The sequence below is a fragment of the Panthera uncia genome, chromosome B1 (assembly GCF_023721935.1).
Source record: "Panthera uncia isolate 11264 chromosome B1, Puncia_PCG_1.0, whole genome shotgun sequence".
Classification (NCBI taxonomy): Eukaryota; Metazoa; Chordata; class Mammalia; order Carnivora; family Felidae; genus Panthera; species Panthera uncia.
The window spans coordinates 89,877,725-89,895,749 of NC_064811.1; the positions used below are offsets into that span (position 1 = coordinate 89,877,725).

General features: G+C 39.3%; 1 protein-coding gene across 5 annotated transcripts in view; it reads right to left on the reverse strand.

Annotated features, from left to right (window-relative positions):
- Positions 1-998: 998 nt before the first annotated feature.
- The window catches only part of CFI (complement factor I), an 86,937-nt gene continuing 69,910 nt past the window's right edge, over positions 999-18,025 (reverse strand). For 3 of the 5 annotated variants that reach the window (XM_049631022.1, XM_049631021.1, XM_049631023.1), the window contains 8 exons: positions 15,116-15,139; positions 12,299-12,334; positions 9,811-9,914; positions 9,539-9,642; positions 8,007-8,141; positions 6,546-6,823; positions 2,992-3,096; positions 999-1,405 (listed from right to left, as the gene is read on the reverse strand). In XM_049631022.1, the coding sequence (XP_049486979.1) occupies positions 1,188-1,405; positions 2,992-3,096; positions 6,546-6,823; positions 8,007-8,141; positions 9,539-9,642; positions 9,811-9,914; positions 12,299-12,334; positions 15,116-15,139 (1,004 nt within the window). In that variant the 3' untranslated portion in view covers positions 999-1,187. The remainder of the gene's footprint in view (positions 1,406-2,991; positions 3,097-6,545; positions 6,824-8,006; positions 8,142-9,538; positions 9,643-9,810; positions 9,915-12,298; positions 12,335-15,115; positions 15,140-18,025) is intronic. The other 2 variants (XM_049631024.1, XM_049631025.1) reach the window with 1 other exon arrangement.

The window sequence follows — 18,025 nt, forward strand, 5'->3', positions numbered from 1 at the left end:
TCTTTTGAACTGTTATTAGATACCCAGATGGAGTTGTCAAGTGCTCAGTGAAATACTAGTCTGGAGTTTAGCAAGACCGGGGCTGGAGATAGGGATTTGTGAGTCATGGGACTGTGGATGGGAGTTAGAGATGACTCTAAGTAAGATCACTAGGGAAAACACAAAGTGAAAGAAGTGACCAGAAGGAAGAGGTTGAGAAGGATTCCAAGATCAGCAGCCACGGAGGCAGCAGACCAGGCAGAGTGTGATGTTGACTATGTCTACTGCTGCTGCAGCAGCGGGGAATGAGCCAGTCACACCGTAAGGTTTGACACCCATGAGGGCAGTGGTTGTGTTGTGGAGTCTGTGGAGAGGTTTAAAAAGAGGGTCAGGGAGGACTTGTGAAACGGGGAACTAAAGACAAATCTTTAAAGAGAACTTCTAACACTTTTTTTTCAACTGTTTTTTTTTATTTTTATTTTTTAAATGTTTATTTTTGAGAGCGAGAGAGAGACACAGAGTGTGAGCGATGGAGGGCAGAGAGAGAGAGGGGGACACAGCATCTGGAGCAGGCTCCAGGCTCTGAGCTGTCAGCACAGAGCCCGATGGGAGGCTTGAACCCACAGACCTACCAGATCATGACCTACGCTGAAGTCGGATGCTTAACTGACTGAGCCACCCAGGAGCTCCGAGAACTTCTAATAGTTAAAAGAAGCAGAGAAACGGGACAAGAGCTGTGGGGTCAGTTATTTCTCTGAGACAAGTACTTTGCAACCATTTTACTTTAGTATGTGTCTCCATTTTCTCAGAATTCTAGTTTCCATTTTAAAGGTAGAAAATGAGACACAAAGAAGATCATGAATTGCCCAGGGTCAAGTAATTAGTAGGTGGTAGAATTGGGGTTTGAATACAAGCTTATGTGAATCAAGTATCATGCAACTAGCAAAACCTTTAATATAGCCAATATACCATTCCTGTATGAAGAGATAATTTAATCACATTTTCTAATAAACAAAACATGTATGCTCGACTAAAATATTTATTTGATAATTTACAGCAAAGTTCTAATATGGCTTTTTTAGAGATCTTTAAAAATATCCAATAAAATGTGCTTTATTATTTTTTTCCCTAGAGAAGTACTAATCATGTCGTATCATTTCAATCAAAATCCAACTCCCAAGAGGAAAAGAGCAGAAGAGATCACAATTTCATACGTTGTACTGAGAAATAAGAGACCTTCCTACATGATAGCTAATCCAGTCAAAATAATTGGCCACTTTAGTGTAAACACCAGGGAACTCTGGTTTTCCGCAGTTTTCACCCCAACTCACAACACCCCAAACATAAGTCACATTGTTGATATCTTGACAGACTAAGGGGCCTCCAGAGTCCCCTTTACAGGCATCGATGGAACCATCATCTGTACCTGGAAAAGACAAAGGGAAAAGAAAATCACACATGTACTTCCATTTGCTGAGGCCACCATGCCGACTTCCTGTCTCCTCCACCAATGCGTGTACCAACTTTGGCTCTCTTACACTTTCCTAACAGGAAATAACACATAATCTCTTACAGGTCCCTACTGGGGGCATACAGTTGTATACTTTGTCTTCTGCTCATTCTGCAAATTTAGTGAGTGTTTCCCTTGCTTCCTCTATTTTATGCAAATTTATACTCTGATGAGATTGCAATCTGAAAGTGGCATCCAAGGCTGATTGGGAAAATAATAGGAATACTTAGTGTTTATTGACTGCTTAGTATGTATTAGCCATTCATTGTTTTAATCCTAAACAACAACCCTATGAGGCAAGTATTATTATCCCTATTTTAAGATGAGACAAATAAGGCACAGAGAGGTTAACTAATTCGTCCAAGGCCATACAGTTAATAAGTGGCAAGAGGTTGGACTTGAAATCAGGCACCCAGACCTCAGAGCTTTTCCTCTTAATTGTGTTAATTGTCTTCCAATAGGTTTTGTGAAATTCTCCCCTTTTGTCCTCTGGAATTCCAAACTCCATTTAAGAAGGGAGGGAGGGCACAGGGAATGGTCTGTTTATTTTCTTCTCACTCTTAGGACTTTCTAAGGTTTTTAAGTCAGTGATCCAAAAAGTTACAGGATGTCAATAACTGCATTTTTCTGTAATACACTATTTATAAGTGGTTTTAATAAAGCATCCTAGGGGTACCTGGGTGGCTCAGACAGTTGAGTGTCTGACTCTTGATTTTGGCTGAGGTCATGATCCCTGGGTTGTAGGATCGAGCCCTGTGTCCAGCTCTGCTCTAAGTATGGAGCCTGTTTAATAATCACTCTCCCTCCCTCTGCTCCTCTCCCCAACTTGCGCATGTTCTCTCTCTCTCTCAAATAAAAAAATTAAAAAAGCATCCTAAATGCATTGCCCTGCCTGGTTCCCTGTCCTTGGGTCACCACCAAAGTAGGAACTGTTGTAGCTGTGTTAGGTAGGGGTACTAGCAACACTATGATATTAAAGAAGACACTGGCAGGTCTCATAAGAAGTGCGATGGGATTTCTGAGGAGGGAGAATTTACTTTCAAATGGACCCATTTGAAATGAGATAACTCAGATTTTTACTTAGAAGAAGTTTGGGTTTGGATCCTGGACATATCACTTCTTGTCTGTAAGACTTCGGGCAAGTTTTATACCTGTTCTGCATCTCAGTTTCCCATTTACTAAGATCCCTAATTTTGCAGATGAGGAAACTTGCTCAAGGTCACATGAGTAGTAATTGGTAAAAACTGAGATATAAACCCAGGCAGTCTGGATGCAGAGTCTGTGCTCTTAGTTACCTTGCTATACTGCTGTATGATAGCATAAGGAAGATTTTTCTTCTTAGTTTAGCATGAGGGAACTTGAACTAACAGGAAGGGAAGCAACAGCCAGAAGGTCCAATTGAAGGGTCCAGGGCCCAGAGCAAGGGTGCAGATTTGGTGAGGAGGAGAGATGGTTGGTAGAGGGTATACATACACATCTTAGAGAAACCACTTAGTGCTTACCTGCACATTCCATTTTTTTTTCAAAGTAGCGACCCGGGTAAAACTTGGAGCAGTTGTCTATTAGCCTAACTTCACCCCACTGAAGTGAATAGACTTTTTGGTTATCTAAGCATAGTGACAGAACAAACAGACATTTATAAGTCACAAATGAGGAATACCAGTAAATACTTATTCTCATAACTTAGTGAACCGTGAGGAATATAGATGATTATATACATATTCCCTTACATTATAGACTTCTGAGATAGTTCATTAGCATATTTAATCACACACTGCTCAGATATCCAGTTTTTACAACTGTCTTTCTAAAAATAGTTAAGGGGTTGGGGCACCTGGTGGCTCAGTCGGTTGAGCATCAGACTTTGGCTCAGGTCTTGATCTCACAGCATGGGTTTGATCCCGTCGGGCTTTGTGCTGACAGTGGGGAGCCTGCTTCAGATACTCTGTCTCCCTCTCTCTCTTTCTGACCCCCCCCCACCCCTGTTAATGCTCTGTCTCTCAAAAATAAACATTAAAAATAAATAAAAATAAAGATAGTTAAGGGGCATTACAGAACACATGCCCCAAGTCATACTCATTTACTAAAGACCTGAGATGAAGAAGGTATACTCCTTCGCATCTGATTGCTGAGTCTAGTGAGGGAGCTGGGTAGGAGTCAGTGATCAGCATTTTCTAACATAAATAGCTCCTATCATTTTACAGTCCTGCATTTCCTTGAAAGTGCTTCTTAGAGTGAGAACATCTTTTTAATGTAAGGAGTTAAATGAAGAAAATATATATGAAGTTATCAGTGTGTATGTGTTTTTATGTGTCTAAGGAACTCCATCTCCTAAGTGATTTGAAAGAGAGTCTAGGATTTACTTTTCATTTAAGTTAGAGATTTGGGACTTGAAAATTTTTCATCCACAGAAAGAGAAGTGGCAGGCAGTGTTGCTTATTGACAGTCCAGGGAAGATGAGGAAAACGTTAAGAATACAGGGTGAGATGTCTCTGGTATCAGGAGTGAATCTTTGCCCCATCTCTCCTCCCCCTTTTCCCCAGCTTTCAGCAAATGTTATGCTCTAGGAAGGCAGGGACTAGGCCTGATTCACTAAATGCTATGCAGCACTCAGCCTCATGCTAGCACAAAGTAGCTGCTTAATAAATATTTATGTAATTCATTAATCCATGAACTCAGTAATTCAATTACACTAAACATCTTATGCCAAATGACATACCCCCTCAGTTAATCTATAAGCTATCGGGAGACAGAGACTTCTGTCTAATCCTGAGAGGACACCTCCACGGATCCTAGCACTGTAGTGAGCACATTGTAGTTAACTGTAAAACTAATATTCTTCTCTTCTGGGAAGGGGAGGAAGACAAAAATCCACCAAAGTATATGGCAAATTAGGAAGGAGTTTCTTCTTTTCTCCTTCAAGTCCTACCTAAAAGGTAATTTTACGATGCTACCTTCTTCAGGTTAAGAGCTTTTTTTTTTTTTTTAATTAGTAATTTATTATTTCCTCTAACTCAGGAGAAGCCTTTAAAAAACTGGGAACTCCTGTACTATGTGAACAGTTTTTAATGGCTCAGGAGAGTGTTTCCTTCCCTGAGCTCTTGTGTTGTATACTTTGTGAGGCACCTGTCCCATTCTGCTGTCTGATGGTGACATTCATATCTGATGCCTCCTCTGGACTGCAAGTCCCTTGAGAACTGGTCTTTGTCTTTCAATCTTCCAGCCTCTGCACTCTTTGATTACTGTGTCCATATTTTTCATCAGTGAAATCCTAGCATATGCTAATAAACACAGGATGGTTATTAGATGATATCATGGGATCACTTTCATTTTATTGGGTATGAATGGTGTTGTGGTTTTGTTTTATTTTTGTTTTTTTAAGTCCTTACCTGGTAAAGATATCTACTGGAATATTCATGGGTGAAATTACATGATATCTGGGTTTGATTTAATATGCTCCAGGAAAAAATGAATGTGTTGGCGGTGGGGCGGGGGGGGGGGGGGGGGGGGGGGGGGGGGGGGGAGGAGAGGAAATATGTTTAATAGCTCCCAATTGTCCTTCAGATGTATCCTCCACCCTTCAGTGTCCTGCCCCCTGCCCAAAGAGGCTGACCTGGAGGGAATGCCTCAATAGGAACCCCTTAGACTCTGGTTTCCAACATAAAACCCCAGCACAAGGAAGAGAGGGTAAGAAGAGAGGATAGCGATATTGGGGCTGCCTATAACCTTTAATCCAAAGTCATTGCTTCTCTCAAGGCACCCTGGTCTACCTGAAGCTCTTTCTCTTGGTAACTTCTCCTTCCTCTCATGTCTTCAGATCTAAGAGAGGCTGTTCTGGTACTGTTAGTCCTGGGTTCCTGCATAGACCTTGTAATTCCTCAACCCCCTACCCATATCCTTGTAATTAACCACTTTACAAATAACCCTTCCTAATTATCCTATTGTGATTGTGACTGATGCAGAGAGCTAAAACAAGAACCGTAGAGTGTTGGTAACTGGAAACTGGGTGATGGATGAGTAAGTAGATTTATAATACTTTTATCTCTGCTCCTGTGTATATTTGTAAACGTAGATGATAAAAATTTTTTTTAAACAAACGTAAGGACATAATGCCTTCTGGATAAATTAATTACTAGCAAAATTTAGTCTTGCATATTCAACCATATGACACATCTGAGTCAATTTATACGTATTTTTTATACTTTTCAATGTGGCAATTATAAAGAATGTGTTAGAGTATAAGTCTGTAAGACCAGTGTTGTGAAGTTATTTACAAAGAAAATGTAGGAGGTCAAAAGGAAGCTAAATTTCAAATTTAACCCTTCAAGACAAAGGGAAAAGCACTGACTAATTTTAATCAAACTTCAAATTTAGTCAATTTTTCTAATAAATTGTCCCCACGTGTCTACAATCTACATCTCTTGTTCATACAAACATCCACCTCAAGTCTTCTTAGAAGCCTAAGGAATAATTCTTTATGTTTTCTTCCTCTTTGCAGGATGTGACTGTGGGGGCAGGGGGCAAGGAGAATGGGGGAGTGGAGGCGAGAACAGATTAAAGACTTACCTATACTGTGACTCTTCCCTTGAAAACCATTTTATCTTCCATCCATGTCTCTCTAACAAATCCAGAAAGTCCATGCTACATATGTCCCCCTGTCACTCTACTTTTTTTTCTTTGTAAATGGTTACCCCTCAACATATGCTTCAAGATCACACAGTGTAGGTATCCTTTGAAACTCTGGATCAGGATCAGCTACATAATTTTCAGGGCCCAGTGAAAAATAAAAACGTGAGGTGGGGGCCTCTGCAAAAATTAGTAAGAATTTCATGATAATGACAGCAGAGCATTACACTAAGCATGGGGCCCTATGGAGCCTGGGGTACTGGGCAACTGCACGGGTCTCATGCCCATGAAGCCAGTCCTACCTGAATGCTCTTTTTCCTGGATTTGAGGCTATGTTTCTCTCTTTGTACTAGGAGATTAGCTCCTATCCATTTATATTCTCATTTATTCCAACCCCTGGATTCTGATTAACAAATTTTAAAGCATGTACCTTTTTCTCGACCCCAGCCAGAAATAATGCATCTGTCATTAGGTTGGAATAGATATGGAGACCAGGGGACACAGGCAGGGACAGAATTAGGCAGCACACATTCTTTTCTGTTTGGGTGTTTTTTCATTTCAATCAAAGCTATGTCATTTTCATAGCTGCTTCCATTGTAGTTTTCATGGATAATAACTTGATTTACTAGCTGAACAACTAGCTCTTCCTCAGGTCTTAACAGATGTAGAAATGATGTCCATATTTGGTAATGGTGAGCTTTACTGACGCTATAACGGAAAGGAGAGGTGAGATAAGATATATTGAGAAAAAAAGCAATTATAAACATGAACATCTGATGCTTCACCTTTATATTCTCCCTTTTAAAGGACTTTCTTCCTTTTCTCAGATTTTTTAAAATCCTTGCTGTCGTGAAGCGGTTTGATTAAATTTATGGGATACAATTAAAGTCAGTGGGTAAATGAAGAGAGGAATAAGCAATCCATCTAAGTGGTCAATATCAGGGACATACAGAACTCACTAATAACCAGAGATGCCTAGAAGTGGAATGAATTGGCTGCCTCTGGAGTGAGAGCACCATCACTGAAGGTGTTCAAGCAGAGACCAGAAAGCATGTAGCCATGGGGAAATGGGGAATCAGGACACACATCATTACTCGCTACCCCAGAGGTTCTCAGGGTGAAGACCACAGCAGTCACTATCCTGACATTTAAGATTGACTTCATCCTAATACTTCATCTTATTTATTTGCTCACAAGTCTTTCTTCCTGTTGGACAGTGCCACCTTAAGTCAAAGATGGGGTCTAATTCATCCATGGATAGATGCCTGCATCTAGCATTGTACCTGGAATATATTAGCTGTTTTAAAATTCAGTTGAAATGGTAAATGAGCTAAATATTGTCTCTTCTTCTGCCTCACTTAATTTGCACACCAATTTTTACCTCATGGTTTCCAACAAATTGGCATTTACCATCATTTTCTCAGGTAATCACCTAACAGTTAAACCGTGATGTTTCAGGAGCTAATGAGGTATTTGGGATTTCCAAGAATGGTGTGCTTCATACAAATTTTGGTTGTTTTTAAGGACCAGAGGTCCTGAATATTGTTTAAAGGTTAACCCTGTTTATTCATTCAATTTACTCAACAAATACTTATAGCGTATACCTATAATACTCAATAAATGACTATTGCCAGGCACTGTGCTAGCCACTGGGCTACAGAAATGAGCAAAATCAGAAATAGTTTCTGCCTTCATGGAGATCAGGATCTAGATGCAGTATTAAATGGATAATGACAATAATGAGGATATGATTCTACCATGTAAAGTGAGAGGAATCAACAGCGCATGGGTTCTGAGAACTTATCAAGATGGCTTTGACTTAAGGGAGTCTGGAAAGATTCTCTGAGGAAGAGAAGATGGGGCTGAGATCTGAATAAAGAGTAGCACTGACTAGATAAACAGGGTAGGAAAGATCGTTGCAGGAATGAGAAGTAACACATGAAGGTCTCTTTGCAGCAGGGAGCAAGGTGAACTTGAGTAGCTGACCAAAGTCCAAAACAGGCAGAGCAGACAGCAAGAGTTGAAGCTGTGGGGCAAGATGAAATTGGTGAAGGTAAGTAGGGATCAGATCATATGGAGCCTAATGGGCCACATTAAAAACATCATTTAGAGACACTTAGGTGTCTCAGTCGGTTAAGTGTCCGACTCTTGATTTCGGCTCAAGTCATTATCTCATACTTTGTGGGTTTGAGCCCGTGTCGGGGTTTGTGCTGACAGTGTGGGGCAGGCTTGGGATTCTCTCTCTCCCTCTCTCTCTCTGCCGCTCCCTGCTCATGCTCTCTCTCTCTCTCAAAATAAATAACTAAAACAAACCCCAACAACATCATTTAGATACTCTAGCAACAAATGAGCCTGGCAAATCAAGTGTCTGATATTTTCATCATCTCTTAAGGGAGAAGTGGACCAAGTTATATAACTTGTCAGTCTCAGTCTACTAATCTACAAAATATTTACCTCTTAGGGCTGTTAAGAATATTAAAACAAGACAACATATGTGAAAGTGCACATACATTATCTAATCTGTAAGAGGTGCTCAATAAATGATGCCTCATTCATTCTAAAGATGAGAACTGAGGCTGGAATCCCAAACTCTGCCCTCCTCCTTGCTGATCTTGACTCGTTATCAATACCTTTTTTGTACCGCCCTTCAGCCACTGGTATGGACTGGATTGTGTTCCCCTAAAATTCATAGGTTGAAGATCTAACCCCCATCATAACTATATTTGGAGATATAGTCTTTAAAGAGGTAATTAAGTTTAAAAAAGGTCATAAGTGGAGCTCTACTCCCATATGATTGATTGGCCTCTTTATGAGAATAAGAAGAGACATCAGTGATGCACGCAGGTACAAAGCAAGCAAGTCAGGGCTGGAGCAGCATGTGAGACAATTAGTACCGAGCTTTGAACATCTTCACTGTCTGGAACACGTATCAAAGACACTTAAGAGGACATGGAAGGTGAAACAATGCTTTGTGTATTTGAAGTCTTTAAATGCATGCAGCTCTTTAAACAACATCCTCATTGAGGTGAGACCAGAGAAAATGCCAGGCTACTATCATTTTTTTATACACTTTTCAGTCATACACTCTTCTCAACAGTTTGGTCCTAACTCTACAAAACGTAGGTACTATCTATTTGCTTTCCCTATTTGCTTCCCATCATGCAAATGTGCTAAGTGACACAACTTGGGACCTATGGGTTTGATCTGACCTTGCCATCTGGGATCAATAATTTGGTCTGGGGGGAAGAACTCAGTAGCTTCTGGGGGGATGGCCTCTGGGGTTCCTATCATGAATATTGTAGGGGATTTAGCTGTTAATAGAGTGGAATTTGTCACGTGGTTTTATTTATCATCTGCCACAATCTCTATTACCCATTTTTATTATTTCAAGGAATCCAAAATCTTATTGGAGACATTTTTTACCTGACACAGTGTGCAGCAGTTAGAATCCAACAGCCTCCAATATAAATTCCTCCACAGTTGATTTTCTCATTATCCTTAATTGCCATCTGCCACGGGAAGTCTCCCTGTAGAAGACATTGGTGTGGTCACTGCCATTCTACCAGACGGTGGTACAGACAGGAGACCCTAAGATGCGTCTATTGCAAGAATCCCAGTCTCTTATCATTACATATCCTCCCTACCCACTTTTAGTTTCTCAAACTTGGACTGCTCCTGGGAAGCCATAGGTTTACCACTTCTGCTGGCTTTCCTCCGACAACTCGTTTCCTTCGAGTGGGCCGGATGGGTTTAACTCCACAGGATAGTTTAGGGAGAAGTGACTTTATCCGTTTTCTTTCTTCAAGAAAGGAAGAGATTGTATCATTATGATTTTGAACCCATTACTTCTTGATGATCTATGCTAACCCATTACTTCTTGATCATCTATGATGATCTATGACTTTAGAGTCACAGCTAAAATAAAACAGTCTGAATTGATTCATAAATTATTTTGGATGCTAAGTGGTACTATTTACCTTGTTTAAAAATTCTGGCTTAATATGAGAATTGGCTTGATTCTCTGAAGTTCTGCTTAAAGACACACTGGGGGCAGAAAGAGGCTAGCTGTGGGGGTTAAATATTTACCAGTCCCTGGCAGATAAAAAATGTCACATGGCCAGGCATACTCAGGACGAGGGTCTCATTCAGAAATCATCAGAATGAGATGATAACATGGGCACCTATATCTTCTCACTTTCAGTTTTTACTTTTTAGTGGCTGTTCATATGGAATTCTTTTCAATAATATTAACGTTAATGATGTTAACATTTGAGTACTTTCTATGTGTCAGTCCCCATGCTAAATACTTTGTATATAGTTTATCTCATCTAATCATCACATTAACCCTGAGAGGTAACGTGCCAGGGACCCATGGAAAATTCAGGATCAGTGGGCTAGAGGGTGTTTTTTAGTCACTTGACATGCGATGATATTTCCTTTCTCTGTGAGTGTTTAGATGTGGCATACTTGTCACAGAGAACATGGCAGAGAAAGGCTTAAGATGTGAATTGGCAAAAGAATTCATGAAAAAGAAGAAGGTAAAAATATAAGAGGTTTTCCTTATTCTTTCTATATATTTTACCACATCACAAAAATTTTTACAAACTTGCTTCTTAGCCCCAAATGAGAAAATTAATATCACTGTCAGTTACTTTGAGCATATAAGAAGGAGGTAGGTCCTTAAGGGAGAGAAGTTGTGAGTGAATCTGGGTAGATTTGTTTTTTGTTTTTTTGGTTTTTTCTTTTTCATTTTGTTTTGGTTTTTTTGGTCCCACCCGTTCTAAGAACAAGGTTGGGGGAAGAGTGTGATGCTAAGATTTTAAATTTCTTTTTGGACCTTTAAAAAGAGAGAGACCTCCTCTAATGAGGACTATGGAAGCAGCTTGAGTACTATCTGAAAACTGATGCTATCTTGCGGAGAAAATAAAGGGCCTTTGTGGAAAATCTCTTCAGACTGATATCTATATCTTTAAGATCTAGGGGTGCCTGGGTGGCTCAGTCGGTTAAGTGTCCTACTTCGGCTCAGGTCATGATCTCACGGTCCGTGGGTTCGAGCCCCGACTTGGGCTCTGTGCTGACAGTTCAGAGCCTGGAGCCTGTTTCAGATTCTGTGTCTCCCTCTTTCTCTGACCCTCCTCTGTTCATGCTCTCTCTCTGTCTCAAAAATAAATAAATGTTAAAAAAAAATTAAAAAAAAAAAAGATCTAAATCTTTTACTCATCACCTGATTGAAAAAAAATAGTTAATTAATTTTGGGGCCTGGCAATTAGAAGAGAGTCTTACATGAACTTTCACTTAAATTCCCCCCAAACAGGGAGCTATTTATTCCCAATTTGTATTTGAGGTTAAGTTGTTCACCTAAGGTTACACAGTAAATAAATAATGAGTCAGGATGTAACACAAGATTGTCTGACCCAAAAGCTTATTAATTACTGTCTCTTCAGGGATTTGGTGCTTTAATTCATTTGGCTGTTAGTATACAACTGGACAGGATACAGATCTTCACAGACCTTCTGTTATCATACTTTAAAACATTGTAAAATAACAAGTTAATTCAAGTAAAGTCCATTATTTTTCTATTTCAAAATGTATGTCATGTGCCATGCTGGAAATCTAGTTGTTTTTGACAAAACTGACCTGACAAAGCTCATAGTAAATAAAAAAACTTTATGTAGGTCTAAAATATTGTTTTCACTTCAAAATTTGCCTTGTGAATGAACCTATTTTTAAAAGCAGTTCCCAAGAAGCATATATGTTTGTTTTTCTTAAAAATGATAAGGAAAGGAAAAGAGTAATGTTATTTTTTTCTATTTAATTGATAACAAAGGTAATTGTTGTTTGAATCAATTACACACACACACACACACACACACACACACACACACAACATTAAAATGCAGACTTAAACCAGGGAAGCACTAGTAAAACAGAATAATGTTGGGGTGTCTGGGTGGCTCAGTCGGTTAAGCGTCTGAGTTGGGCTCAGGTCATGATCTCATAGTTTGTGGGTTCAAGCCCCGTGTCAGGCTTTGTGCTGACAGCTCAGAGCTTGGAGCCTGCTTCAGATTCTGTGTCTCCCTTTCTCTTTGCCCCTCCCCAACTCATGCTCTGTGTGTCTCTCAAAAATAAATGTTAAAAAAATTTTAAAAACAAACAAAAAACCCCAGAATAATGTTAACTTACCTGCATCCATATTAGCAGTCAAAAGTTCTGTTTCTTCTATAAGAAAACAAAAAGTTCCAATGTTTATCCTTGTGTTTATAATAAAAATTAATTAAAATCATTAAAACTTTGATCATAATTTTCTGTCTTAAAACTTGTCCTCTCTTTAAAAAAGGACAGTACAAATCCCCAAATCACACCATCTAATTCCCTTTCTATACCTAGGTAATTGTGAAGGCTCATGATGAACTGTGTAGAAATTTTGCAGGCACAAACTAGGTGTCTTGGTACAAGTAAATGGTGAGACTCCTGGTGCAGTGCTTTTCTGCATTCAGAATGCTTGGGTCAGAGAAGGAAAGCTTCTTTTTCAACTCTGATTCATAAAGTCCTTACATAAGGTAGGGAACAGTGACTAACACTGACCAAAAGAGTACTGAGCTGACATTAAAAAGGCTCTTCTCATTTTGTACTTAATAAGGCAGCTCTTCAGGAGTCATACAAAGATATTATAGTAGGCGTTGTTAGTATTAGGCATCTGGGATATAGAAGTTAAAAACATAAACAAAAGATTTTCTCCTCTTCCTTAGACTTTTGCTTGAAGTTCTATGGGATGATTCCATCTTCACTTTGTCATCCTAGAACATTTCAGAGGACAGGATCATGATTTTTTTGAGCTGGGGGGGTCCAAAGGTGGATTCCCACCAGCATGTTGTTTGGTCTTGGGTGAGGATGTGGCTGTGGATGGCACAGCCCAGAAGGGCAATGTTACTTGACTGCAGCAATCATGAGTCTTGTCTCTGGACAGACATAGCTATATCCACATTCCTAGGTTATTTATTTTCTGGGACAGAGAGAGGCTCTGCTCAGAAGCTTTCACAAAAGCACCCTTATGAATCAAAGAGGAGATTCAAACATTCATATTAAATGCTCAACAAAGGAAGATGGGGAAAGTCCAGTGTAGCTGAGGTGTGCTGGATATTTGAAAAATATCACAGAGCTCCAAAAGCACAAACCACAAGAAAAGTGTCAATGACTTTGATTTACATAAAGATCTCTATTCAACAAAGCTCACTATGGATAAAGTTAATAGATGGGTGACAGAATGGAGGAAGGTATTTGCAATGTCTAAGACTGAAACGGATTTAACATCTAGAATGCAAATCAACAAGACTGCAACCCCAACGTGAAATTAAGCAAAAGATACGTACTTGCGAAAGGATACAGTAAAGAAAAGGTGGAAACTCAAAAGCTAGTATGAAGAGAAACTCAAAGTCATTGGTTATTATAAAAATTCAAATTGATACATAATGCCATATGGCCTGACAATATGAGACTAGCAAAATTAGAAAGCTGGAGAACACTTAACGTTAGTGAGGATGAGGAGAACCCTCGGATATTGTTGGAGGTAGAGGTAAGGACTGGTATAGCTCTGCCAAAGAACATGCAGGCAATAGTTAGCCAAGTTAAGTAGATGCATGCCCTGAGACCCAACACTCCTTGTCCAGCTAGATGTCTCAGAGAAATTCTCTCACACAGCCTGAAGGAGACAATATGACTGACAGCTGCGAGTCTGTTACTGAGAAAGTAGGCAGTAAATTGTGAAAGATGAACAGAGGGTTTCAGGCAGAAAGTTAGAAGCAAATATTAGATGGACACAGAGCAACGCAGACAGATCTTTAAAACTTAATGCTTTATAAAAAGAAATAAAGGAAATATGAGATCTACAACACCATATTATGTGACGTATGCTCACAAGAGAGTACACTTGGGTAAGAATGTGTACAAACAAGGCGTACACATTTTAATACACATTAAAATGGTTGCCTAAGGGGGATGGGAGTAAGGTACTGAAATAAAGGAGAATAAATAAAACAAGAGAGGTGCCCTGCCTAGCCCAATACTGATTATGTGGAATAAACTGAGGAGTGTCATGAATGCATCTCTTTGCACCTGAGGTCTGAAGGAAGGAAGGAAGGGAGGGAGGGAGGGAGAGAGAGAGAGAGGGAAGGAAGGGGAAAAGGAGTAAAGAAGGAAGAAAATAAATTACAGCAAAGAAATAATTGAGATTAGGCATTTAGAATAGGGGTGATCTTGAACATATGAAAGTCCCCCAGGAATCGTAAAAAAATCCTGAGGAGGACCATAAACTTCTGATAGTCATATTATATGAATAATAAAGAAATACTAAACATATGAATTTCATATAAACAACACGGAAATTTATATGAATATAAAGAAATAATAATTCATTTTTATGAGTAATAAAGGGTAGCTCTAAGAGCTGGAGGACTTGGGGACATCTGACTTATAAAAGTAAGTGAGAAAATACCTATCATGAAAAGGTCTTATCTCTCCTCTGGTGGCAATTTCTTCAGGAATTGCTTTGGTTTTGAGGAAAGAGTAAAGGAAGAGGAGAAGGGTATTCAGCAAAAGTGAAATGCACCTGGAGCCATTTGGGTGGTTTTTGGTTAGCAGGCCGTGGATGGTGAGTGTGAGAAGGAAAGTTTACCACACTGTGAGAAAGGTCTCTGTGCCTACACTAATGTGAAAGCTGAGTTACTACTATCACATGGTCATATTATCTGCAATTTATAGCTACACTGACATATAAGAAGATAGCTGTAGTTCTTTTTTGCTTCAGTTCTGCAATATCCCAAGAATTTAACTAAAATTTTTACCTTGAGCCACATGTAAAAAAACCCAAAATTTACCACAGCAAAGGATAATTTTTGAGAAAAATGCATAATATCAATATATTGCACATGTATCAGAAAAGTGAAATGCCTTATCCTTGTTTTCAATTCTGTAATATAAATTTTATGATAAAGAGAGATTTACCTTTAATTTCAGAATGCCCAGGTCCTAAAACAAAACAAAACACTCACTGTAGCAAAGAGATCATGTTCACCTGAATATACACAAATAATTAATATTTCAGAAGCAGTAAAACAACTTAGTATTTATAAATAGATAAAAGGGAATCACACAGTATGCCGTCTTTCTTTGATTTTTAATACCACAAAACCAATGTTTCATGTTGCATTTAAACACACACCAATTTCACTACAGCAAGAAAATAATTTTTACCTGAGTTTTAAAAAGAGATGTATATTTTGGATATATTTGAGCACATACTGACAACAAACTTACTATACAGTCATACAAAATTTATAAGTCTTTTAAACTATTTCTAAAAGGTGGGCTTTCAAGGATAAATGAAACCAAGCTATACTCCAAACTTCCCTTGGTTTAGTGATTCTGATCTGTCCACTGAAAGATCGATGAATATATTAATATTTTTATTTTACATCTCTTCTCTCACTTGCTCTTGCTTAGAAGTGGAATAATTAGAACCACTGCTAGAAAACAAAAGGTGGCACTCATTCGAAAGAAGGGTAAACTGGGGGTACGTGGGTGGCTCAGTCGATTAAGTGTCTGACTTTGGCCCAGGTCATGATCTCACGGTTCACGAGTTTGAGCCCTGCGACAGGCTCTGTGCTGACAGCTCAGAGCCTGGAGCCTACTTGGGATTCTGCATCTCCTTCTCTCTCTGCCCCTCCCCTGATGGCGTTCTGTCTCTTTCTCTCTCACTAATAAATAAACATTAAATAATAATAATAATAATAACAACAACAACAACAATAATAATAATATGGGGTTCTTGGGTGGCTCAGTCAGTGAAGTGTCCGACTTCGGCTCAGGTCATGATCTCACAGTTCGTGGGCTTGAGCCCCATGACAGGCTGTGTGCTGACAGCTCAGAGCCTGGAGGCTGCTATGGATTCTGTGTCTCCCTCCCCAGCTTGCACTCTGTCTCTCTCTCTCTCTCAAAAATAAGTAAACATAAAAAAAAAAACAACTTAATAATAAGGAAGAAAGAAGAGTAAACTGAGATAACAATGACAGTTGACTAAATGTATTTTTGATATGGATTCAAAAAATTGATAAAAAAAAAAGTAAGCTTTTATAGTTCACTCCCTTGCAGTAGAATTTTTTTGCCTGATAAGCTGTGTTCTTTGACCTTAAACTTGATTTTTTATTTATTTTTTTATGATTTATTTTTTTTTAATATATGAAATTTATTGTCAAATTGGTTTCCATACAACACCCAGTGCTCATCCCAAAAGGTGCCCTCCTCAATACCCATCACCCACCCTTCCCTCCCTCCCACCCCCCATCAACCCTCAGTTTGTTCTCAGTTTTTAAGAGTCTCTTATGCTTTGGCTCTCTCCCACTATAACTTTTTTTTTTTTTTTTCCTTCCCCTCCTCCATGGGTTTCTGTTAAGTTTCTCAGGATCCACATAAGAGTGAAGACATATGGTATCTGTCTTTCTCTGTATGGCTTATTTCACTTAGCATCACACTCTCCAGTTCCATCCACGTTGCTACAAAGGGCCATATTTTGTTCTTTCTCATTGCGATGTAGTACTCCATTGTGTATATAAACCACAATTTCTTTATCCATTCATCAGTTGATGGACATTTAGGCTCTTTCCATAATTTGGCTATTGTTGAGAGTGCTGCTATAAACATTGGGGTACAAGTGCCCCTATGCATCAGTACTCCTGTATCCCTTGGGTAAATTCCTAGCAGTGCTACTGCTGGGTCATAGGGTAGGTCTATTTTTAATTTCCTGAGGAACCTCCACACTGTTTTCCAGAGTGGCTGCACCAGTTTGCATTCCCACTAACAGTGCAAGAGGGTTCCCGTTTCTCCACATCCTCTCCAGCATCCATAGTCTCCTGATTTGTTCATTTTGGCCACTCTGACTGGCGTGAGGTGATATCTGAGTGTGGTTTTGATTTGTATTTCCCTGATGAGGAGTGACGTTGAGCATCTTTTCATGTGCCTGTTGGCCATCCGGATGTCTTCTTTAGAGAAGTGTCTATTCATGTTTTCTGCCCATTTCTTCACTGGGTTATTTGTTTTTCGGGTGTGGAGTTTGGTGAGCTCTTTATAGATTTTGGATACTAGCCCTTTGTCTGATATGTCATTTGCAAATATCTTTTCCCATTCCGTTGGTTGCCTTTTAGTTTTGTTGGTTGTTTCCTTTGCTGTGCAGAAGCTTTTAATCTTCATAAGGTCCCAGTAGTTCATTTTTGCTTTTAATTCCCTTGCCTTTGGGGATGTGTCAAGTAAGAAATTGCTACGGCTGAGGTCAGAGAGGTCTTTTCCTGCTTTCTCCTCCAGGATTTTGATGGTTTCCTGTCTCACATTCAGGTCCTTTATCCATTTTGAGTTTATTTTTGTGAATGGTGTGAGAAAGTGGTCTAGTTTCAACCTTCTGCATGTTGCTGTCCAGTTCTCCCAGCACCATTTGTTAAAGAGACTGTCTTTTTTCCATTGGATGTTCTTTCCTGCTTTGTCAAAGATTAGGTGGCCATACATTTGTGGGTCTAGTTCTGGGGTTTCTATTCTATGCCATTGGTCTATGTGTCTGTTTTTGTGCCAATACCATACTGTCTTGATGATGACAGCTTTGTAGTAGAGGCTAAAGTCTGGGATTGTGATGCCTCCTGCTTTGGTCTTCTTCAAAATTACTTTGGCTATTCAGGGCCTTTTGTGGTTCCATATGAATTTTAGGATTGCTTGTTCTAGTTCGAGAAGAATGCTGGTGCAATTTTGATTGGGATTGCATGGAATGTGTAGATAGCTTTGGGTAGTATTGACATTTTGACAATATTTATTCTTCCAATCCATGAGCACGGCTGACCTTAAACTTTAGAGTTTTGAATCAGGAGAAGAAAG